At 34.8% G+C, this 22,801-nt stretch overlaps 1 protein-coding gene across 6 annotated transcripts in view; it reads right to left on the bottom strand.

The window, feature by feature from the left end:
* SLC38A9 (solute carrier family 38 member 9) overlaps window positions 1-22,801 on the bottom strand; it is a 79,305-nt gene that overhangs the window by 43,478 nt on the left and 13,026 nt on the right. For 5 of the 6 annotated variants that reach the window (XR_009690562.1, XM_061129778.1, XM_061129781.1 and 2 more), the window contains one exon: window positions 472-604. Coding sequence is in view for 5 of the 6 variants with exons in the window: in XM_061129778.1 (XP_060985761.1) it covers window positions 472-604 (133 nt within the window). In the remaining variant the exon portion in view is untranslated. Of the gene's footprint in view, window positions 1-471; window positions 733-22,801 lie in introns of all 6 variants that reach the window. The other variant, XM_061129782.1, reaches the window with a different exon arrangement.

Below are 22,801 nucleotides of genomic sequence, written 5' to 3'. Positions count from 1 at the left end.
CTTTGACTTGTTTTTAATCTATAATATATATATTTTATATATATATATGTATAAGTTTCAGTTTCTCATTTCTGTAGAAAATTTCTCAAAACATTTTTCCCTTATAGCTACAAACTTAAAAATTGAATAGACTAAGCAGAACTTATTATTTATTTTATTAATCAATGACCTAAACTACTTCAACAGTTCATCCTTCTCAAAGATTTTAGGATTATGGATTAGCAGAATTCAATCTAACAAATCTCTAGGCTGTTGTAAACATAAAGAGATTGTTTCAAATTTCTCTATGCCAGGCTAATAAGAATGAACGAGTCTGAGATGTAAGATGTATTAATTAGTATCTTTGACTTTCCATGATGCCATCCCTGGAATATGGCCAGCAAAAAGTTCAACCACTGGGAGTTGCCCTGGCTTATGTGCACTGTTCATTTCAACTTAACCTTAGACAATTAGCAATGCTCTGCCCCTTACCAGTGCCCTGTCTGCAGGAGCGGTGAGCCGGCTGTAGTAATGAATCCTCTTGTTCATGGCAGAGGCATGGTCGCTAACCCTCTGAATGACATCATTCACACGGACGATGTTTGTGGGCTCTATATAGAAAGGCCTAGAGAAGGGAATATACACTTGACAAAGAACGTTCAGGCAGAAATTCTGGAAGTCAGCCATTGAAGAAAATGACTTCTTGTCCTCCATTAGAAATGGGATGTACCAAGGCAAGGCATTCACTTCTCACTTTTGGTGGGAAAAGAAAATGTCACAAAAGAAGTATTATCCAATCTACAGAATAAAGCTTTAGTTTCATAAAGTTCTTACTTTAAACACACTTATTTAAACTTAAGGAATTTAGCAACAGAGAAGGCATAACAGAAAGAGCTTCAATCAGTTATCAAAAAGAAATATAGCAGCTGTCAGTTTTCAACAATGAAACTTAGGCACAGCTTTGAATATTCTCTGAAAAATATTTGGCATTGGATCAGACAGATTATAGACAAAAACATTCCTCTGTTAAAGAGTCTCTACTACTTTATGGGCCAAAATTACTTCCTATGATAAACACAATTCCTATTTCTTGGTTCATGTACTAAGGATTAGTGATCTCAACCATCTCCCTTATGAAACTTATCCAAAGTACTATCAAATGGAACATTAAGACACTAGAGATATTTTGTCTCATCCTACTTTTCTTAGATTTCAGTAACATACCGTTACATTACTATTTATATGTAATGCTTTCTCCTCATAACTGTGTCCCAATCAACCATAGATGCTTGTTTTCAATCATCATGTTCAATCATTAACCCATTCAGTTCCTTACTGAAACTCCCTCCATTTGCTTTCTTTCCAGCAATAAACTACTTTAAATGGAAAGATCTGCAGGGGTGCATGAAGTGACTGTATTCCTCAGATCTGTTGAAGTTACAAATGAACTGTCTCCCAAACTGTATGTCATTTGCTATTTATTTCAGATTGTGCACAGATCCAAAATAATAAAGGGGAAAACAAGCCAAGAGATTTATCACTAGTTCCCTGTAAGTCTTCTACATTTATAGTTCTGAAATAAGCTTAAAATTTCTTAAAGTATGGTAACCATTTTTGGAGACACTGTTAATCTAATCTTGCAGGAAGCACTTGAAAAACCAAGTGACTGGAATTTTAGTTTATGCAATTTTTCCAAATAACTCTGTAATATTAGAGAAGGTAAATTTAGCTTAGTCTCTCTAGTTGGCATACAGTATCTTTGAGTCTTTTGTTTATTATTTACTCTTTACCATAGCACCTAAATGTGGTGGGTACTTTCTAGTTCAATTAAAAAAATATCTAAGAGCATTCCCTAGAGCAAATAAGTAGGTATAGAGATCAATATGCCATATTATCTATAGTAAGCATATACTTGCTAAATGAAATCAGTGATGTCACTAAATCTCAAGGGGATACACTGAAAACATGAGTCAGAGGCCAAATAAACTATCCCTATTTATAAACTTGGTAGCCTGAGATAATTACCACTCTTTTGAAGGCATTAGCTGTTCTAAATAATTTACATCTCTACTGCAGCACTCAGTAGTACTATTAAAAAAGCAATATAAAAATATATATGTCTGGGGGACAGTGAGGGGTCACGTTCTACAGGACATTCCCTTCTTCTTTTGTAAGAATGACATCCCACAAAATTAAAAAACAAACTACAGCTTTAAGCTAATCAATGATAACTAATAGAGACTAACAAGTATGACATTGATAGAAAGAGATGAGGATATTCTACTCGTAGCTTATTACTCTGAAAATTCAATGGTATTAATATTTAATATCAAGCACTAAGTTGGCGCGAAGGCCTGTTGAAAAGCAGTCCAGGAAGTGTTCCAATTTCCTGGCTCCTGGCCTCTTACAGAAGTGTTAACTGTACCAGTTTAGTTGGCTTGGGTACTCAGAGAGCAGAATAACTCTGAAAGTTTTTCTTTTTCAACAGTTCTCATCAAGATGCTGAGTGCCTGTTCAAACAAACATTTTGGAATCTTTTCAATGCAGATTCTCTTTAAAAACATATAACTCAGCATATTTTAACTGAATTATTAGAAACATATGCTAAAGCTTCATCTGAGAAAGCAAAAATTTTGAATTATATTTCTAAATTGAACTTTTGTTGGAATTGAAAACACTTTTAAAATTGAAACTATACAGAGAATATTCAGAATAAAACATTTTTGAAACTTTTTCTTTTGAACAGTTTCACATGAATGCTCCCTATCAATGGTACTTCTCATTTGAAATGCAGCTCAACTGTGTCACACTGAAAAGAAATTGTAATATTTCATGCACAAGTTATGTTTATCTCACCTTAAAAATATTTGTGGTCATGCTACAGAAAAAAATTGCTTTTAACATTCAGCAAAATTTTAAAAATATTTAAAAATATTTTAAAATGTGACTCAAAACCCTGTATTTTCATTTAATAAACAAAGAAACCTTATTTCTACCTAACACCTTTTCTAGGTTCCACTCCTTAAATTCCTTAAAAATTTTTGGCTTTTAAATCTGTCTCCACCCTTCTACTGACCAGTTACGCTTCTCTGAAATTTACTAACAATTCCATGACTCTTAAGAAGGTTCATTCTCAAAATGAAGACTCTTGATTTAAAACTATTTCTTTATTCACATCTCTAAGGAAGATGAACCTCTCAAACACCTACCAAATTGGAATTGTTTGTTAGAAAATGAAAAGAGAATCAAGTATTCACAAAAATCTTATGCAAATAAACATTCAAAATAATGAACCCACTGTACTTGTTTCTACCTGTTTGGTAAAACACTATGTCTGCTGGGCAGCTTTTCAATAAAGAAGACAGAAAAGAAGTTAATCAAGCCATTGTACCAGATATTTACTGCTACAAGAAAAATATTGGTAATTTCTGGCTTGCTGACAACATTTCTTGCTTCCTCTGAGGCCTAAATAACATTCTCTTTCACAAAAACCCTGCTCTATGCTCCAACTTTACTCAATGTCTCCTATTAGGGAAATTAAAATGGAGGAAGTCTTGTTCAGACTTCAGAAGCAGGACAGCAGGTCTGTGACCTGCTTCTGACCTGCCTGGGTACTGCCCGGATTCCATGCCTGCCTGCAAGCACAGCAAGTCAGGCAGCACTTTAGATAAGAGAGCAGGTTTTGAAATTTTTGAGCCCGTGGAGGTCTGGCCAACACCCTTGGGTCTAGCAAAATTCTGTGACTCACGAGGTGAAACAAACAGCATTGTAAAAGTTAAAAAAAAAAGTCAGAGCTGCATTTTTGTGTCTGGAATTATAAGTGGGAGCCCTTGAAACTGCAATCTGAAGTCTCACTCGTGGTTGGACGCACTGCCTGGGACCCTTTCCCACTGGGACTCCAGATTGCTGTTAATGAGGGACTTCCCAGCACTGTTTAAGTCTGGAGGTTGGCTGGCCTAATTTGGGGCTGTATATGCTGTTACTTTTCTCTGTTGTTTCTATTTCTCTTCTTTTAATGACTGTATGTTGAAATTAAGTCAAATAATTCTCTATTAACTATAGAAATTGTTGTGTGTGATGAGTGGTTTCTTTGTTAACAAATCCTTTGAACCAAGGAAAGTAAAATTTTCGGCAAAACATCTCCAAAGGTTGAGCCTATATAAGCTCTTCTCTTTTTATTAGGGTTAATTACTTTATTGGTTCTCTAGTTTATGAAATATTGTTTAAGTGCCAACAAAGTATTAAGCACTGTGTTAAATATTAAATGATCAGCAGGACATAGAACCTCAAGGATCATAGTCTACTGGAGAAGATAGGCAAGTAAGCAATTTCAGTTCAGAGAGAAAAATAGAAAATGAGAGAAGGTGATTATGAGCAATAATAGGAGCAAGAAGGTTGTGCGATGTTGGGTACGTGCAGAGTACATAGAAGGGGAAACTGAATCATGTCTGGCAGACCACAAGAAAACTATTGTTGAGGTGAATCTGAAAAGATACCAAGGAGTTAATCAAGGATGAGGAAAAGAAAAAAAATTGTGCTTTAAAGAATGGAAAAGTATGCAGAAAGAACCCAGAAAGGGAGCAGGATAAATGTTTTAAAACTACAAGTAGTAAGAAGAGGAGTAGTAAGAGATGAGGGAAACCTCATCAGGGTTAGTACCTGGAGGACTTCACATGCCAATAGACATAATCCTAAAGGGACAAATTCTCAGTCTTCTTAGTTGATTCCTTCTCAAACCCCCAATCCTTAAATGTCAGGGTAATCCAGAGTTTAATCCATTTTCTCTTCTCTATCTACACTCAGTCTCTTGGTGGACTCATTTAGTTCCATAACTTTAAATATAATGTGCATGCTGATGGCACTCCAACTATTATCTCCAGCCTGAACTCCCGATTCACGTATCATAACTGCTCCCTGCTACCCTTCCCCACCCCATCTCTCGGATTTGTATCCAACACTAACCCCAGCACCTTCCTCACCATTCCTGACATACTGAAAGCATGTATCCACTTTAGGACCTTCGCTATTACTTTAAACAAAGGCTCTGAAGGCCTTTCTCCTAAATATCTTCATGGCTTGCTTCTTTACTTCTTTCAAGTCCTTCCTCAAGGTCCCCTTTCTCAATGAGACATTTGGTTATCCTTGTCACCATACCTAAAATTTCAACCTCTCTTCTCCATCCCTGTCATTTCTTATACACCATCTCTGCTTTTCTGCCTTACATTTTCTCTCTAGCATTTATACTATCTAGCATAATATGTACTTTTTATTTACTACTGATTACCTCTAAAAAATAAAAGCTTCATGAGAAGAGGGATTTTTGTCAATTTGGTCACTACTCTATTCCCAGGGCCTAGAACAGTACCTGGCATATCATAGGAGCCCAATAAAATACAGTGAATAAATGCATTTTGAAATCACTTTAGAAATACAGAAGTTGGAAAAAACACTACAAAGATTTCCCATACTTCAAGCAGGTTAACCCCCAGTGATGACATCTTATATAACCACAGTATGATCATCAAAACCTATATTGCTTTTATAATCAGGAAAAAAGTTAATAAAAAATCATGAAGATAACGTTTTTAACTTTAGTTTTAAAATTTTTAAAATAAATACCTGGGGGAGAAATGATGGAGGGAATAATCAAAGTATCAAAAGCTATAAAAAATGAGAAGCAGCAACCTAAAAGAAAATCAATTTAGTATGGTATCCTCAAGCAAATTAAAGACTTTTCAGGGTTAGAGAATGATTGTGTCAAGTGCTACTGCTAAGTCAAATGAGATGAGGAGTAGTCTATGAAATGACCACTGGTAACCTGCATGTGAGCAGTTTTGGCAGAGTAGTTAGAGCAAAATCCTGAATGAACTGGGCTCAAGAGAAAAATTTGGTATGGTGAGTACAAATAATCCTTGCAAGGAGTTTTCTGTAAAGAGAAATGAGAGCAATGAAGTGGTAGCTGAAGAGGTAAGTGTAAATACTATAGGGAAATGCTTTAAAAGCATAAAAAATATAAAAATCACCTATAATCCCACAACTGGCTATCATTAATAACATTTTACCAACTTCAATCTCATGGAAAAAATATAATGACACAGCATTATATGTTCATCAGAATGGTGAAAATTTAACAATCTCACAATATCAAATACTAGTAGGAGGTAGAACAATGGAAACTCTGCTGGGAATATAAGCTGGTATAACCCCTGTGGAAGATAGCCTGGCACTATCTAGTGAAGTTGAATATACATATACACTACTACCCATCATATTTACTCCCAGGGATATATCCTAGAAGAGTTCTCGTATATGTATACCAGGAGACACATACAATAATGTTATTCTTTGTAAAAGTCCCACAATGGGAATATCCCAAATGTTCAAAAGTAGAATGAATAAATAAACTGCAGACAGCTATAGAATAAAATGCTAGAAAGCACTGGCAATGAAAGTAGTTATGTACCACTGGGATGAAAACTATAACTCAACAAAAATCACAGAAGAATATACACAGTAGGATCCCATTTATATGAGATGCAAAAACAGGTAAAACTGAATTCAGTATTTAGGGATACATAGACAATAAATAGTAAAGAAAAGCAGGAAAATGATCACACCAATGTCATGAGAGTGATTACCTACAGGGAAACAGAGGGATGTGTTTGGTGAAGAACACACACCTTCAAAATAGCTTCAAAATAGCTGCAGTGCAGCTAATTTCTATACTTCGCTGTTGGATGGGTGTGGGCTTTATGAATTTTGTTTGTTTGTTTGTTTGTTTTGTTTTGTTTTTTAATTTTTAAATTGTACATATGTACCATACACTCTTCTGTATACTGTATATAACATATGATAAAAAGAACTTTAAAAACAGATCTTAAAGTAACATATTCTTTCAAAATTCAGTAGTGAGATCAAGAGGGACCCAAAAATTCTTGTGTACCATACAGAAATTTGCTGGCAAAATATCTTAAAGATTTGTTAAACTTAAGTATGAATTAGCTACCTTTTCCTGTAATAAGACAATTGTTCCAAATTTGTTGACCTCTTATATGATGACTTGTGGCTGTCAACAGTATGCTACATAGGTACCCAGAAGGTATCTAAAACTAAAATAACTCCCCACATACCTAATCTGTCTCCCTTCAAAGTAAAGATATTGTAACAATGACTGAGAAAGAAGCTGCTTTTTGAAAATTAATTTATTGCCACTCTGAGTGACATTTGGGATTCTGGTTCCCTGACCAGGGATCAAACCTGTGTACCCTGTATTGAAAGCTTGGAGTTTTAACCACTGGTCTGTCAGGGAAGTCCCTGAAAAAGCAGCTGCTTTTTAAAAAACTCACATTATACAGAAACTATTCTGATAATGGATGTTTAAAAATGTTTCCATTGTTACATTATTTTATTGTTGAAAATAATGTCTGTCACCAATAAAACTCAAAACTGCAATTTTATAGACATGGATTAAAATTTTTTTAATGTTTAAGAACTTCCAAAGAATGTAAATGGTCTTTGAAAATGTTATTAACCACACACAAAAATCAAAGTAAAAATTGTAATAATGAAGCAAATGACAACACCAGTATCTAGGTATTTATTTTATAGAATACTAAATATTAATACTAATATCTTCACTAAAAAGTATTCAGAGTATAAAATGGTTAAAAGTCAGTGACATTAAACATTCAATTTATTTCAAACATGAAAATTTACATTTTGCATAAAAAGTATAAAAAACATTGTTAAGTTGTAATTCCAATGTAAATTATTAGATCTGAGTGTATCTAATGATTCTTTCTCCTTTGTATCCTTCTCATCAGAGTACCTTCCAAATGGATACCCCTGAAGTATTTAGCTTCCCTCCAATGGTGCTTTCAGACCAGTGAGGTAGCTCCTCCATTCTGGCCAAGGAGCTACTGGCTTGTAACAGTTTTGATTTTAATTCCAGTTAACCTGAGAAGGATGATTCTGTTAATTTCTCCCTCCCCTCAGGAAAGAGATTAGTTGCTTTCTGAAGGCTCTCTCTAAATCAGTGTGGTTTTTTTTTTTTTTTTTTTTTGACGGAGAGGAGAGGTGGGAGGATAGACTGGAGAGAGAACCAAGAAAGGTGAACAACGCTACCGGTTGTTTCCAAGTTAACAGTATTAAACCAATAAAAATAGGAGTATTTGGGGCTTTAAAAATATTAATAACAAGGAATACCAGAATACACAAAACTAGCACAGCAGTCACTAAATGTGATTGAGTCATATTGGGAAGTATAAAAATTTACCAGGCAAATTTCAATAAAAACTACCATATGTTGTAGGATGAGCAGAAATGAATTTCAAATTATCTTGAATTACTATTGTGGCAAAGTGTTATAAGATTTTCAAAAATAATAAAGCATATTCTATTGTTATGGTTAATATTATAAAGTAAAAATAAAAGTTTTAATGTACTGTTAAATAAAATTTAAAGTTAATTCTACTGGGATTCCCTGATAGCTCAGTTGGTAAAGAATCTGCCTGCAATGCAGGAGACCCCGGTTTGATTCCTGGGTTGAAAAGATCCACTGGAGAAGGGAGAGGCCACCCACTCCAGTATCTTGGGCTTCTCTTGTGGCTCAGCTGGTAAAGAATCCACCTGCAATGCAGAAGAGCTGAGTTCGATCCCTGGATTGGGAAGATCCCCTGGAGAAGGGAAAGGCTACCCACTCAGTATTCTGGCCTGGAGAATTCCATGGACTGTATATTCATGGGGTCACAAAGAGTCAGATACAACTGAGTGAGTTTCACTTCTTCAAAGTTAATTCTATCAAGATCATTACATAATTTTTAAATTTCTATTTTTGTGTTTTATAATATACATAATACAGAAGTACACATACAAAAAAATAAAATGAAACAAAAAGAAAAAAAAGAAGTACATATACACACATATAAATATACACAGTTCCAATTTTTCAGCTTATTATTTTTTTAAGTGATAAGGATGATATGATGAAAAAAGTAAATGCTGATAAACACCTGGCTGAAGGTTATGAGTTCTTTATTTTAAAATTCTAGGCTGTTACTTAGCCACAAGTAAAATCTCCCTTAATGACACATGGACAAAGAACTTGACCTGAATATTAATTCTCAGGACTATACAGTTTAATTAAATGCAGATGCTGCTAAGAATGAATTTACAAATTCTTTCAGTGCAATCCATGCTTTCAAATTTTGGTTTTCAGAAACCCATAAATTGCTTTAATTCAACTATGCTAAAAACAAACAGTCTCTTCCTTCATGGCTACAAAATTATCAATAACATAAATGTAAGGTTTTTTTTGTTTGTTTTGATTTTAGTATCAGCACTGGAATGAGGCTAAAAGAATTCTATAAATAAATGGTAGGAGCTTTCAACAAAGTTAAGATGCTAGAAGCACCTGTAAGTATATACAAACCTAACAGTTTTTTAGTTTTTCTCTAGGTTGATATAAAACAGTAACACCACCACCACCACCCCATCCTATTTTCTACCTAGAAAAAGCAGTTCCAACACCGTGAGTGACATTCTACAAAGTAAGATTAGGAATGTGGGAAAAATTCCCAAGAGGGCACACTCTCCAAGCAGTTCTTCCTTTCACTCATTTTATGAGAATGCCAAAATAAGTTACAAATTGCCTCAATTTCTTTAACTGCAATAAAGTAAGAGTATTATTAATTTTTTGAAGAAAAGAATTCGTCTTAATTATAAATTATAACTAAGATATACTTAATTATATAGTTATAATTATTTATATTAACTATAAATAATAATATAAATTATAGACAGTGCAGGCTTCAACCCTCAATGTCACACCCATTATTACTCTCCTTCTTACACAAATCTACCAAAAGAATTTCTGAAAGAGAAATGAAATTTCTAGTTTCAAAGCCTAATTACTCCCCATTAAAAAAGAAAAAAAGCAGGGGAAAAGAAAATTGCCAAGCCAGCATTTTAACTAACATTTCCTCAAAAGCTGGAAATGTAATGAAATACTTCAGTAAGTATATATATTGAGATAAGTCTTATTATTGATATATTCTTCAGATGAACATTAGAATTGCTTTCTTCATTACCTTGTTACCTAGAAATTGAAAACACAAAAAATTCATCTACTCTTTAAACAGATTACCAGAGAAAAAGAGCCTTGCTCTTATTCCTCTCCCATAACTTAAGAAAGGAATACTAAGGAGATCAAACCAGTCAATCCTAAAAGAAATCAACCCTGAATATTCATTGGAAGGACTGATGCTGAAGTTCCAATACTTTGACCACCTGGTACAAAGAGACGACTCATTGGAAAAGACCCTGATGCTGGGAAAGATTGAAGGCAGAGGAGAAGAAGGCGACAGAGGATGAGATGGTTGGAAGGCATCACCGACTCAATGGACATGAATTTAAACAAACTCCAGGACATAGTGAAGGACAGGGAAGCCTGGTGTATACAGTTCATGGTGTCCCAAAGAGTCAGACACAACTTAGCAAATGAACAAAAACAACAACAATTTATCAAGCTTTAGAAATCTTTATCATGACCCTCAAGAAAGGTAAATGGGGGACTTCCCTGGGGATCCAGTGGCTAAGGACTGCATGCTCCCAATGCAGGGGGTTTGATCTCTGATCAGGGAACTACATGTGTGGGATCCCACACACTTGCAACTACAAGTTTGGATGCCACAACTGAAGATCTTGCATGATTCAACTAAAACCTGGTGGAGCCAAATAAGATTAAAAAAAAAAAAAAAGGTAAAGCAGCCAAGAGAACTTCTGCTTTGCCACTAGAAAGACACTAGCAACAAATGGTCTACACAAACCGGCCTTCAACCCAAATGGCAAACACTGAACCTGACCAGAATCCACTGTTGGTTGTATGCCATGTTACTTAGCAAACCACTCCCAAAATAACCGAACAGTCTGATAAAGGCAACAGTCCAACATGAAATCTGCTGCCAACTGGCTCTTATCAACTAATTTTATATACAGGAAAGTTTTATAAACAATTTAGTGAAAAAGAAACAGTGCTAGAAAGGGGATTCTGACACAGGAACTTCCACACATAGATGGCAGGAGTACAAAGCTGCACAACCTTTCTAGGTAACAATTTGGCTATATAGTAATATATAAAAAAAACCTTAATTGTGCTTTACATCCTTTTATTCTAATAATTATACTTTTGAGACTCTACTAGAAGAAATCAAAATATGGTATAAATATGGCATATAGAAAGCTGCTAATTAAAGCATTATTTAAAATAATTAAAATTGTGAACAGCTTAATAGACACTGTTAAATTATGATATATTTAAATAATATGCATTTATATAAAATGATATTTAGAAGTAAGTCTTAATATGGAAAAATGATCATAGCTTTTTGGGGCATTTCAATGATCCTTAAGGATAATTTTTATTGTAAAACTTTTTACAATTCCTTGAAACCTGGTACTTTCTCCTTACTTATCATTCTTAGCCTCAGTCATAATCCCTAGAATTTATGGCAGCTAAACCCTTAGGTGACCTTGCCAAAGAACTCTAGATTTGCTGCAGAGGCCTGAGGTTCAGGGAGAGGCTGGAGACTCTTTTATTATCCAAAAGGCTCTTTTGATTAGAACAACTATTAGAAGCAACTGTGAGGGTGGAGAGAAATTAAGGTGAGTGGACCTTATTTTTTTTAACTTCTCCAGAAGCAAGGCAAGAAGTACCCTAGGGGTCAGAAGTACCAGTCCCTACAGTTGCTTACACCTAAGTCCAGTCCCTCCTTGCAGACCAGAGGTTGGTAGTTACAGTCAGATAGGACAAGTCTGGCCCATGGTCTGTTTTTATCAATAAAGTTTCATCAGAACACAGCAAGGCCCATGCAGTTACGTGTTGTCTATGGCTGTTTTCATTCCACAATGGCAAAACTGAGTGCATGTGCCCACAAGCCCTAAAATATTTACTATCTGGCCCCTTACAGAAAACAAGTTTGCTGACCCCTGCACTTGACCACTGAATGTTCTTAAAGAAACGCCTGCACAGAAACCTCCAAAGCACCTATCCATTAGTACCACAGATGACCTCATTCTACTCTTCACTGAACTTAGCCAGACCCTATAGCATAGTTATTTGCTGGGATATGATCCCATGGGTTCTTGGTATTGCTGGATCAGGATGGGTTAAATCAGTACTTTTTTCTCATTAAAAATGAGTACTGAGTTGAAAAAACATATATATGTGTGTGTGTATATATACATATATGTGTATATACATATATTATACATACATATATAAAAATACATACCAAATATTTATAACCTCTCTTTTACTTTTGCTGAGTGTCTATCTCCTTCCCCAGAGTGTCTAGCACCAAAAGGAGCTTAGTGAATGTTTACTGACAGAAGGAAGGGATAGAAGAACAAAAGAAAGGAAGGAAGGAAATAGAGAGCAAGGGACAGAAGCAGAGAAGGAGAAAAAACAGGTAGGCAGGCAGACAACTAAGGAATATTTTGCAGAAGTAACAACAGCATGTAATAAAAATTTAAATTGAAAAAGTTAAAAAAATTAAAACTGTATACAGTATATGATCTCATTAAAAAATCATAGAAAAGGATAGGAGAAAATATACTAAAATGCTTTAATGACACTTGCCTCTGTGTGATGGGAATATGTTTCTTTATGCTTTTGTCTTTTTCCAGAACCTTCTCTATACAAGAACAAAACAAGATCTACCCTTAGAGAAAAAAGACAAATTTATCATCCTACAGAAGTACAGTTGATTTAAACACTGTTTGTAAGAAAATGGGTTTTCCATTTTGTATATACTATTTTTATCCTAAATTATAGGAATGCTATATCTTCTGGATAAGCTTTTTTTTTTTATAAAAGTAGTACACTGTTTATATTGAGGGTAATACAGATGCTACATAAGAAAATAAAAATCACCCATTAGAAATAATCAGTTAATATTCTAGTATATTTTCAGATAAGCAGAGACCCACATACATACACTCTGCACTCAGGTGCGCAGAAACATGAAATTAGTTTTACTTGATTTTGAACTTTATATAAAGTGTAATCACACAATATGTGTTTTTCTGTTTAGCTTCTTTTGCCAACATTATCTTTCTGAGGTTCATCCATATTCTTGTTTGCAGCTGTAGATTGATTATTTTCATAAATGTTTAATATTCTATTACATGAAAATATGATTTATTTAACCATAACTGGTTGGTGGGTATCCAGGTTGTTTCTAGTTTGACACCCTTATGAATAATTTATAATCTATATTTTTGTACATGTCTCTTGGTGAAATGTTTTTATTGATTACAAATAGTGTATATTAAATGCTAGCAGACAATTACAAACTCTCTTGCAAAGTGATTATACTAATTCACACTTACTCTAGTACTGCATAATCACTCCTATTGTTCTACATCCTTGCCTTGATTTGTTTTCATCATTGACTGATTTCTTACTTTAGGTTACTGTTTTCTGTGTTTTGGTTCCAGATTTTCCATCTGGGCCCTTTTTTTAATTCAGCAAACATTTTCTACGAGTTTGGTTCTGTTTTATATTTTTTAGCCAGTGCGAAAATTATCAATCTTATTTCAGTTTCCTTGAACATATTAAACATAGTCTTTAAAAGCTTGTTTCTTATAACTCCATCATCTGGATCATCTGTCAGCCTTTATTGTGTATCAAGTCTCTAATTTCTAATCATGTTGGTTTATCTTCTCTGCCTAGCTATGTTTAAGTACCTGGCATTGTACTTAATGGAATTCTAGTATACAGAAAATAGTATAAGTAAGTTGAAGCCTTAGAATAATATTATTTTCTTTAGAAAGGATGTACATTTGCTTTGGGGAGCCAATTTAAGACACTTAGCCAACCTAGATTACCTTAATTCAATTTTAGGGACTGAGATGAGTTAAAGTTGAGCTATAGTCTCTGAAAGAAGACCATTTTATTTCCAGTTCATTCGTATTTCTAGGCTTTTCAACTTGAAGTTTGCACGGGGCCTGCTTACTTTTAGTGAGCACTGAATTCCAATTTTTCTCCCTGTAGCCTTGTAAAGCTGTCAAAAGCTCTGTCAATTTAATAGCTTCTCAGCTAATAAACTTAAACTAGAATTGGCAGATACTCTTGAGGAAATGCTGCACTTCCCTTTCTTGGTGCCCTCCTTCTTCAAGATCTAGATCCTACTGTTGTCTTATCAGTTCTCCTGTGTCTGTAGGCACATTAAAAAAATTGCGGGGGCGGGTAAGTTTTTCTAGTTATTCTCAGCAGTTGGTTGGTTCAAATTCCTTAGTCTGCCCTTGTCATAAGCAAAAATTTCCCTTGCCCTCTTAATTAAAAAAAAAGTAATAGATTAACAAGACTTCCCTGGCAGTCTGTCTAGTAGGTCTAGTAGCTAAGACTCCACATTTCCATTGCAGGGAGCATGGGTTTGATTCCTGGCTGGGAACTAAGATCCCACATGCTGCATGGCATGGCCAAAGAATTAAAAAAAATAAATAAAATAAAAATACTTTATTAAAAATGATAGATTATTAAAATATTAATTCACATACCTAAAATTTACCCATTTAAATGTGTGATTCAATAGTTTTTAGAACATTCATGGAGTTTTCCCTCAAGCACCAAAAGCAATTTTTTGTTTTTTGGCTATGCCTTGTAGAATGTGGGATCTTAGTTCTCCCTCAGGGGCACCACTTGTGCCCCTGCAGTGGAAGTGTAGAGTCTTACCCACTGGACTGCCAGGGAAGTCCCATCATAATCAACTTAGAACTTTTCATCACTCCAAAAAGAAATCTTAGGTTCCATTATTTCCTCTTGCCAGCATCTGCAACCATTAATCTGCTTTCTGTCTCTATTGTCTTTACCTAATTTAGATAGTTCATATAAATTGAATCATATATGTCTTTTTTTGTGTGGCCTCTTTTACATAACATGTTTTCAAGGTTCATACATATTGTAGCATATATTGACACTTTAATCCTTTTTTATGGTCAAATAATAATATGTTGTATGGATATACCATATTTGGTTTATATATATATCAACTGATGGATATTTGGGTTGCTTCCACTTTTGGCTATTATAAATGTTATGGACATTTCTTTATATTTGTTTGGACATATGTTTCAATTCTCTTGAGTATATACCTAGGTGTAGAATTATTAAGTCAAATGATAATCCTATATTTAACATTTCTAGGAATTATCACACTGTTTTCAAAAGTGGCTATACCAGTTGCAAAAGAAGTCATGGGTATGAAATGAATAGTATGGGAAACAAAGGCAGTGTAGTATCTTTGTATGGTGACAAATCATAACTAAGCTTACTGAAGTGATCATTTTAAAATGCACAGAAATGTCAAATCACTATGCTGTATAAGAGGAACGAACTGTGTTACAGGTCAATTATACTTCAAAAACAAACAAATTCATAGAAATAAAGACTGAATAGAAATAAAGACTCTACCAGAGGCAGGGTAGAGGTGAGGAATGGAAGAAGACAGGCAGTGAAAACATATAAACTTTCAGTTACAAAATAAATAAGTATGAGGAATATAATGTACAATTTGATAAATACAGTTAATACTGCTGTATGTTATACATGAAAGTTGTTAAGAGAGTAAATCCTAAGAGTTTTCATTATAAGGAAAAATATTTTTTTCTGTTTCTAAATTTTTGTATCTACAAGAGATGATGGATGTATACTAAACTTATTGTGATAATCATTTCATGATGTAAGTCAAATCATTATGGTGTACAGCTTAAACTTATAAAGCGCTGGATGTCAATTATATCTCAATAAAACTGGAAGGAATAATGAGTGGCTATACCATGTTTCATTTCCACTAGCAATGTTTAAGGATCATGCCCTCTTTTCAAGCAATTATTTTTAACACTCAAATTTACTAGCCTTAATAAAACAGACCAATTATGCCTCAATAATGCTGAAATAAAACAGAAAATATTTATAAAAATAATTCTCTAACTATAATAAGTGAAGTGAAGTTGCTCAGTCGTGTCCAACTCTTTTTGACCTCATGGACTGTAGCCTACCAGGCTTCTCCGTCCATGGGATTTTTCAGGCAAGAGTACTGGAGTGGGGTGCCATTTCCTTCTCCAGGGAATCTTCCCAACCCAGGGATAGAAACCAGGTCTCCCACATTGTAGGCAGATGCTTTACCCTCTGAGCCAACTATAATAGAAGAGAAACAAAATGAAAGTAACATACTAAAGTAACAACAATTTTAATATATAAGAGCTAGGGCATAATAACACTCAAAGACAGGATGAAGACCAATGGCTACATCAATTTATAATGAATAAGCCAGGATTTAAGAGAAGATTAGAAGCCATTCTGTGGAAGAAGTATAATAAAAAAAAAAAAATCAGAGGCATTGGTAGATATAAAAACTAGTGTTAGAATAAATAACAACAAGTCAGATATGAATTTGATAAAAGAGAAATAACCTTAATTGAAGTAGTGATACATGCCAAGTTAAATTATAAGCTAACTGAAATAGAAAAAATGAGGAAGTGTGATGTTGTTGCAAATTAATCAAACTTTTTACTATAAGTATAGCACCAAAGTAATTTTCTATGTCACTTTATAGAAAAGTATTTCTTAGCTTGAAATGTTGAGGCATTCACTTATCTCTTAAAATTTAAAAGCCCTTAGAAACTACAATTGGGGACAAAGGAATACAGAACAGATTACAAGATGAAATCTTAAAACAAGAAGCCATAGGAAAATTATACAGTAGACTTTTGGAGACAATTTGAGACTAAGACTAAAGCATAACAGGCAAGCCAAAGATACATAATCTCAGTATGTTACTTTTATATCAGTTCCTTATCTTTGGGCTACAGTCATCCATTAGGCTTTTGACAAGATCCCTAAATTTCATGTGCCTCCAATTAAAAATATTTGATTTTGTCTGTTTGTTAAAAGGAGTTTTAATTTTCTTTAATAAGAAAATTGAATGGGTTTGCAATGGGTTTCATTGCTTTTGCAGTAATGATATTATTACTTATGAAAGGAAAATCCAAATGGAGTTGGTATTTTTGAGAGTTTTCTGAAAGGGAGCCAGGAAGCCATTAAGGAAGTATGAGTTATACATGTCTCAGCCTGGATGGAGTCTGACCTTTTGACCTGATAAGCAAGTTATTTAGAACACATGCCAGAAACTCAAGATACTTATCAGATCCTTACCCGAAAATAACCAGTAACAGTCTATTTACTTCTAGGACCCCTATCCTAAAACAACTCGTGATTCCTTAAGGATGAATAACAATTTTTTCCAGGCAATTTTTAACAATTTCATGGTTTTCTGTTTTTATAATAAGCCCCTGATTCTTTTCCTCAGAACACGCTTTCAGGATTACCCAAATCTGTGTCTCCTGAATTATAATTTTAAGACACTCCCCCACCATAAACTCTTTTCTTATTTGCAGCCCACTGCACTTTTTTTGGGGGGCGGGGTTGATACACTAAAATCCTTTTTAACTATATGCTTGGAGGTGTTATAACACTAAGTAGAACTGAGTAGACAGAGAAAAATGCTAGGCCAACTCTTCATACCCTTTCCTCCCAACAAAACACACTTGATTGACCGTGACGAGCACCAGTCACACTCCATTATTAGGCTCCCTCTTTCTTCAGATTCGTCCAAATAATGTTAATGAGGGAGGAAGATAGGGAAGAAAATAAAGAACTAGTTTGCAGGTAAGGGAAGAAATAGCAAAATCAGATAGGACAGACAGATCTAGGGAAAGAAATGGAAGCACCTCAGGAAAGCAGATATAAATGCAAAAGGATAGTTAAGCAAACAAAGACATCTGGAAAGACTGGCAGAAGTAAAAGAACCTATGAACTGGAGAGAATAAAAAGGTTCCAATGAAACTTGAAATAAGATCCCATTCTAACAAAGTCCATAGTTATCGATTTAAAGCATCTCGAAATCCATGGCCAAGATTGCCCTCTCTAAGCATTTAGCAAAAAGAGCTCCACTGGAGAAAAATAATGGTGGAAAGTAGGGAGAAGAGAGGTGAGAGAAGAAGACTAAAGAGGGAGAGAAAGAAGAGAGGCAAGAAGAAGGGAAAAAGGAGGAAAGAGAGGGAAGGGAACAAAAGGTATAATACACAATCAGAAAATTGGTCCTCAGCTCCAGGGCACTGATACATGGTCAAGGGCCCTGGTCCTGCCTATTTAACATGGATGGCAAGTTCCTCAAAATTCAATTACACAGCTCTGGAAACCAACTCTCCTGGAACTACTTTTCTACTTTTTCTAGAAACTACTTTTCTAGATCTGTATAAATCCCCAACTATGAAACAACGTGAGCCTCAATAATCAAATAATCACTTCCGATCACTGTTGTTGGCCTAGGACACTTTAATAAACTCTTCACTTTGTTATGTGCTTGCTCGCTCTCGCTCACTTGCTCTCTCTCTCTCTCTCAGACCACAGATACAAAAAGAGTCAATTCAGGCTGCTATCTAGCGACAGTATTAATGACAGATGAAAGTGAGAGAGACCACTTTGCACATGGGCAAACAAACAGACACTTTAAAGAAATAGGGGTCATAAGCATGCTTGGTATCTTTGACGGGCACCCAGAATACTGCCTATTTTAAATATCTACCTCTACCGTACTGGCTTACCAGAGTACTTGAAATGTTATTAGAAAAATCTAATCCTTAGGTTAGGCTTTTATATTTCTAGAATTCTCCTTATTAAATTCTCCTTATTAAAATGCAAATAGTCTTTTTCATGACTAGGTCTTTGACACATCAGATTGCTTGCCATCATAACATTAAACAGACAACAGAACTGGCACCAACCGGATAGATAAGCGTTAGTGAATAAGGGGAGGAAGAAAAAGTATAATTTACAAAGTACTGTCTAGAGGGAACTTTTGAGTGAATTCCTTGAGAAAAACTGGCACACAGAGATGAGTAAGAAAGCCCTAGGTCCTGGGAGAAGTGGAAGAGGAAACAGAGTTTGAGAAAACTGAAAAAGGGAAGTTCAAATCCCAATTTGGTTTCAGGCTGGCTGGGAGGGTCAACTCCCAAAGGTTATAATCCCAGAGCAGCAGCAGAGCATGAAGCAATCCTGAATACCAGCTCTAATATCTGGTTACCAGAAAGTCTGGGAAAAGCAGGAAAACAAACTCTAAGGCCAGTGATTGCCAAAGACATATATCAAGTACAGTATAGGAGATTTCTAAACCTTTCTGTCACCCTACTCACATTCTTCACCCCAAATCAGATGAAAAACTAATAGGGGAGGGGAGGGGAGGCATGCAGAGAGAAATGTGGATTTGTGTAATTTGTAAAAGTTCTCCAAATGATCCAGATGCTTGTGACATGTATGGTTCCTCTACAGTGACAAGCTCCTTCATCTACCTAAGTCTAATCAGACCCCCAGTCCACCAAAATGATAAGCAGGTCCAACACGCTTTCAGTCCCAAGCATTTCTTAAAATTTTTATATTTGAACTGGAACATGATTTTGATTGCCACCTAGTGGAAGAGACAGAGTCAACCACAAATTAAACTAAGAATAAGCAATCTAAAAGTATCAAATGTTATTTTTTGTATTCTAACAGTTGAAGACAGTTTCCCAAAGTGTGGCTATATGAAAGATGATTTTAGGTAGCACAAGGATAAATGCTATTTTAACTCCTTTGTATTTACTGCAATGTATACTAGAAAAAAGTATAAATGATACTTCATCATTTCACAAATATGTGAAGATAAGGCTAAATTAACACTAATTTTCTCAAAGTTAATAAATTGAAAAACACAGTGTATCTGAGATTCATGTATATAAAATGAAATAACCCAAATTTTAGTGGAAATAACAATATTTTAAGATATTCCTGTTTTTTTCCCCTCATCAAATAAGTTCCTGAAATTATTTCACATGAAAATTAGCATTCATTACTGCTAAAGTCCTATAAAAATTTGCCTTTCTTAAGACATGCTTACCTAGACAGTTATCCTATGATTGAAAATAGTTGATTCCCTCTTATTTTGACAAATTTCATTATAGAAAATATACTTCCATTTAATCTAAATGGTTAAATACTCAGAGAACTGTTTGAACTCCTGCCAACCTATTGCAGTGGAATGCACTTTAATGACCTATGTTCTATTGTCACAGTGATCAATTATTTATCATAGAATTTAGAGGTTTCAAGAAAGTTCTGAGCATTTAATCAGCATTCATTAGTCCTTCTATTCACTGATACTAAACATACAAGTGAAAATTACAAGATTCATTTATTATCTTCTCTGATGGCCACTTTAAATGACAATGATACATTTCTCATGTGATAAACTTCACACTGCTCAAGCTGCTAAAAAAGACTAAAAATAAGTATCTGGAAAATGGAAGCAGGATTATCAAGAATAGTTTAAATCAATCCTCTTTCATCTCCTGGATTGGAAACTGCTTAGAGCCTTAACAAAATCAGCATTTTTTTGCCATCATAACATTAAACAGACAACAAGCTTGTGCACAAATAGGATAGATAAGCAATAGTGAATAAGGGGAGGAAGAAAAAGTATAATTTACAAAGCATTGTCTAACAGAGGGAATTTTTGAGTGAATTCCCTGAGAAAAACTGGCACACAGAGATGAGTAAGAAAGCCCTAGGTCCTGGGAGAAATGGAAGAGGAAACAGAGAAAACTGAAAAACAGAAGTTCAAGGAATAGGTGGGGTTCTTGAATAGTTGGGTATTTACCTAACAGTAACTGCCACATGTCCCACCTCAAGCACTGTTTCTTTCTGAGGAGACAACACTCTGACAGTTTCCTATTTACTCCCCTGGACTCATTTATATATATTTGTATTATATATAACTTTTTAATGTCTTTACCCAAACAGCAGTATGCTATATACACTGATTGCTCTGCACTTCACATTTTTTCATTTAACAAAATAAGTTGAAGACTTGTTCCATTTTGATATGTAATAAAGTCACTTCTTTCTTTTTAATGGGTGAAAAATATTCCATTGTATCAAGGTGGCATAACTTATCCAGTCCTATAAGAAGACATTTTTGTTGTTTTCAACCTTTTGCTATTATTAAAAAACAGTGCATCAAACAACTTAGTACATATACTACTTGACACTGCAAATTAATGTTTAGAAGTGAAACTGCTGGGCCACGTAAACTTTGGCATTGGTTGATGGCATTTTTTTTGGTGAGGGGCAGATCACATTAATTTTGTGGGGTTAAAATTTAAAGAGCATGACACTGTATTTTAGAGTCTTCTAGACTGAGAACAGAATATCCCTTTTTGTTACATGTAATATCTTATTAACTCTAACATACACATTTAGCCCTTTCTAAAATATGGATGCATCTAATAATAATCCAGGACATCTTTTAATCACTGTCAGCCAGGTGGCAGTCATGAAGATAACTGCTCTTGGTGGCATGACAGGTCATCTGTGGTCATTTCAATGATCAAACCATTTAGAGATCATTTAAGGAAGAAATCAGAGAAGACAATGGCAACCCACTCCAGTACTCTCGCCTGGAAAATCCCATGGACAGGAGCGTGGTAGGCTGCAGTCCATGGGGTCACGAAGAGTCGGACACGACTGAGGGACTTCACTTTCACTTTTCACTTTCATGCACTGGAGAAGGAAATGGCAACCCACTCCAGTATTCTTGCCTGCCTGGAGAATCCCAGGGACAAGGGACCCTGGTGGGCTGCCGTCTATGGGGTTGCACAAAGTTGGACACAACTGAAGCGACTTAGCAGCAGCAGTAAGGAAGAAATATGAGCCATAGTGTTATTAGAAAGCTTTTTGTGACACCTTCTGGTAAGATCCGGAAAGTGCAAGCATCAAAACTAAAAAGTGCCAGTGATTTGGAAGAAAATTCTTTCAAGAAATACTATACTATCAATACTCTTAATGGTAATAAGGACAATTTTGTGTGAGCAGGAAAAAATAATGATTTTTGATGACTGCAAGTCAAAAAGTGAATCAGAAGAATCAGACTGTATGTGAAGAATCAGATTTGTAATATTTTAACCAATATATTTTGTTTATATTTTCGATTTTATAATCACACTAGAATTCTAGTAAGTACAAAAATAAAATTCTAAGTTCTAAGAAATTGTTGCATCAGAGGTATGGGCAGCAGTTTATGTTAGTTTTATATTTAAAAAAAAAGAACAACCAAAACTAGTACACCTTTTAATCAGCACCTCAGATTTGAATAAACACTGTGCTGTTATTTTAGTATTTTAGAGTTTCTCTCATACAGATTTTGCACATTCTTAAGGCTATTCCTATGTATCTTATCTTTTCCTCCATTATATTTTCTTATTAGAATGCTATTGATTTTTGCCTATTTTGTAAACAACCACCTTACTGAATTTTTTTTTATAAATTGTTATTATAAATTGCATTTATAATAATTTTTCAGTGGATCTTTTGGATTTTCAAGGTAAGGAATGAAATAAATTTTAAACTCTAATTATCTTCAACTACCTGCTGGAATTTAAACTCAGAGAAGGTAAGGATCATGAATTATTTTCACTGTTCTATTCCCAGCACTTCCCATACTTGTGCTCAGCTGCCCAGTCGTGTCCAACTCTTCGCAACCCCATGGACTGTAGCCAGTCAGGATCCTCTGTCCATGGGATTCTCCAGGCAAGAATGCTTGAGTGGGTTGCCATTTCCTCCTCCAGGAGATCTTCCCGACCCAGGGATCGAACCTACATCTCCTACATTGGCAGGTGGATTCTTTAACACTGAGCCACCGGGGAAGCCTGACTTCATGTAATACGTTGC

Source organism: Dama dama, chromosome 25, assembly GCF_033118175.1.
Source record: "Dama dama isolate Ldn47 chromosome 25, ASM3311817v1, whole genome shotgun sequence".
Taxonomy (NCBI): domain Eukaryota; kingdom Metazoa; phylum Chordata; class Mammalia; order Artiodactyla; family Cervidae; genus Dama; species Dama dama.
Note: the sequence above shows the minus strand (reverse complement) of the source record. Positions and strands in the feature narration are given on the sequence as shown.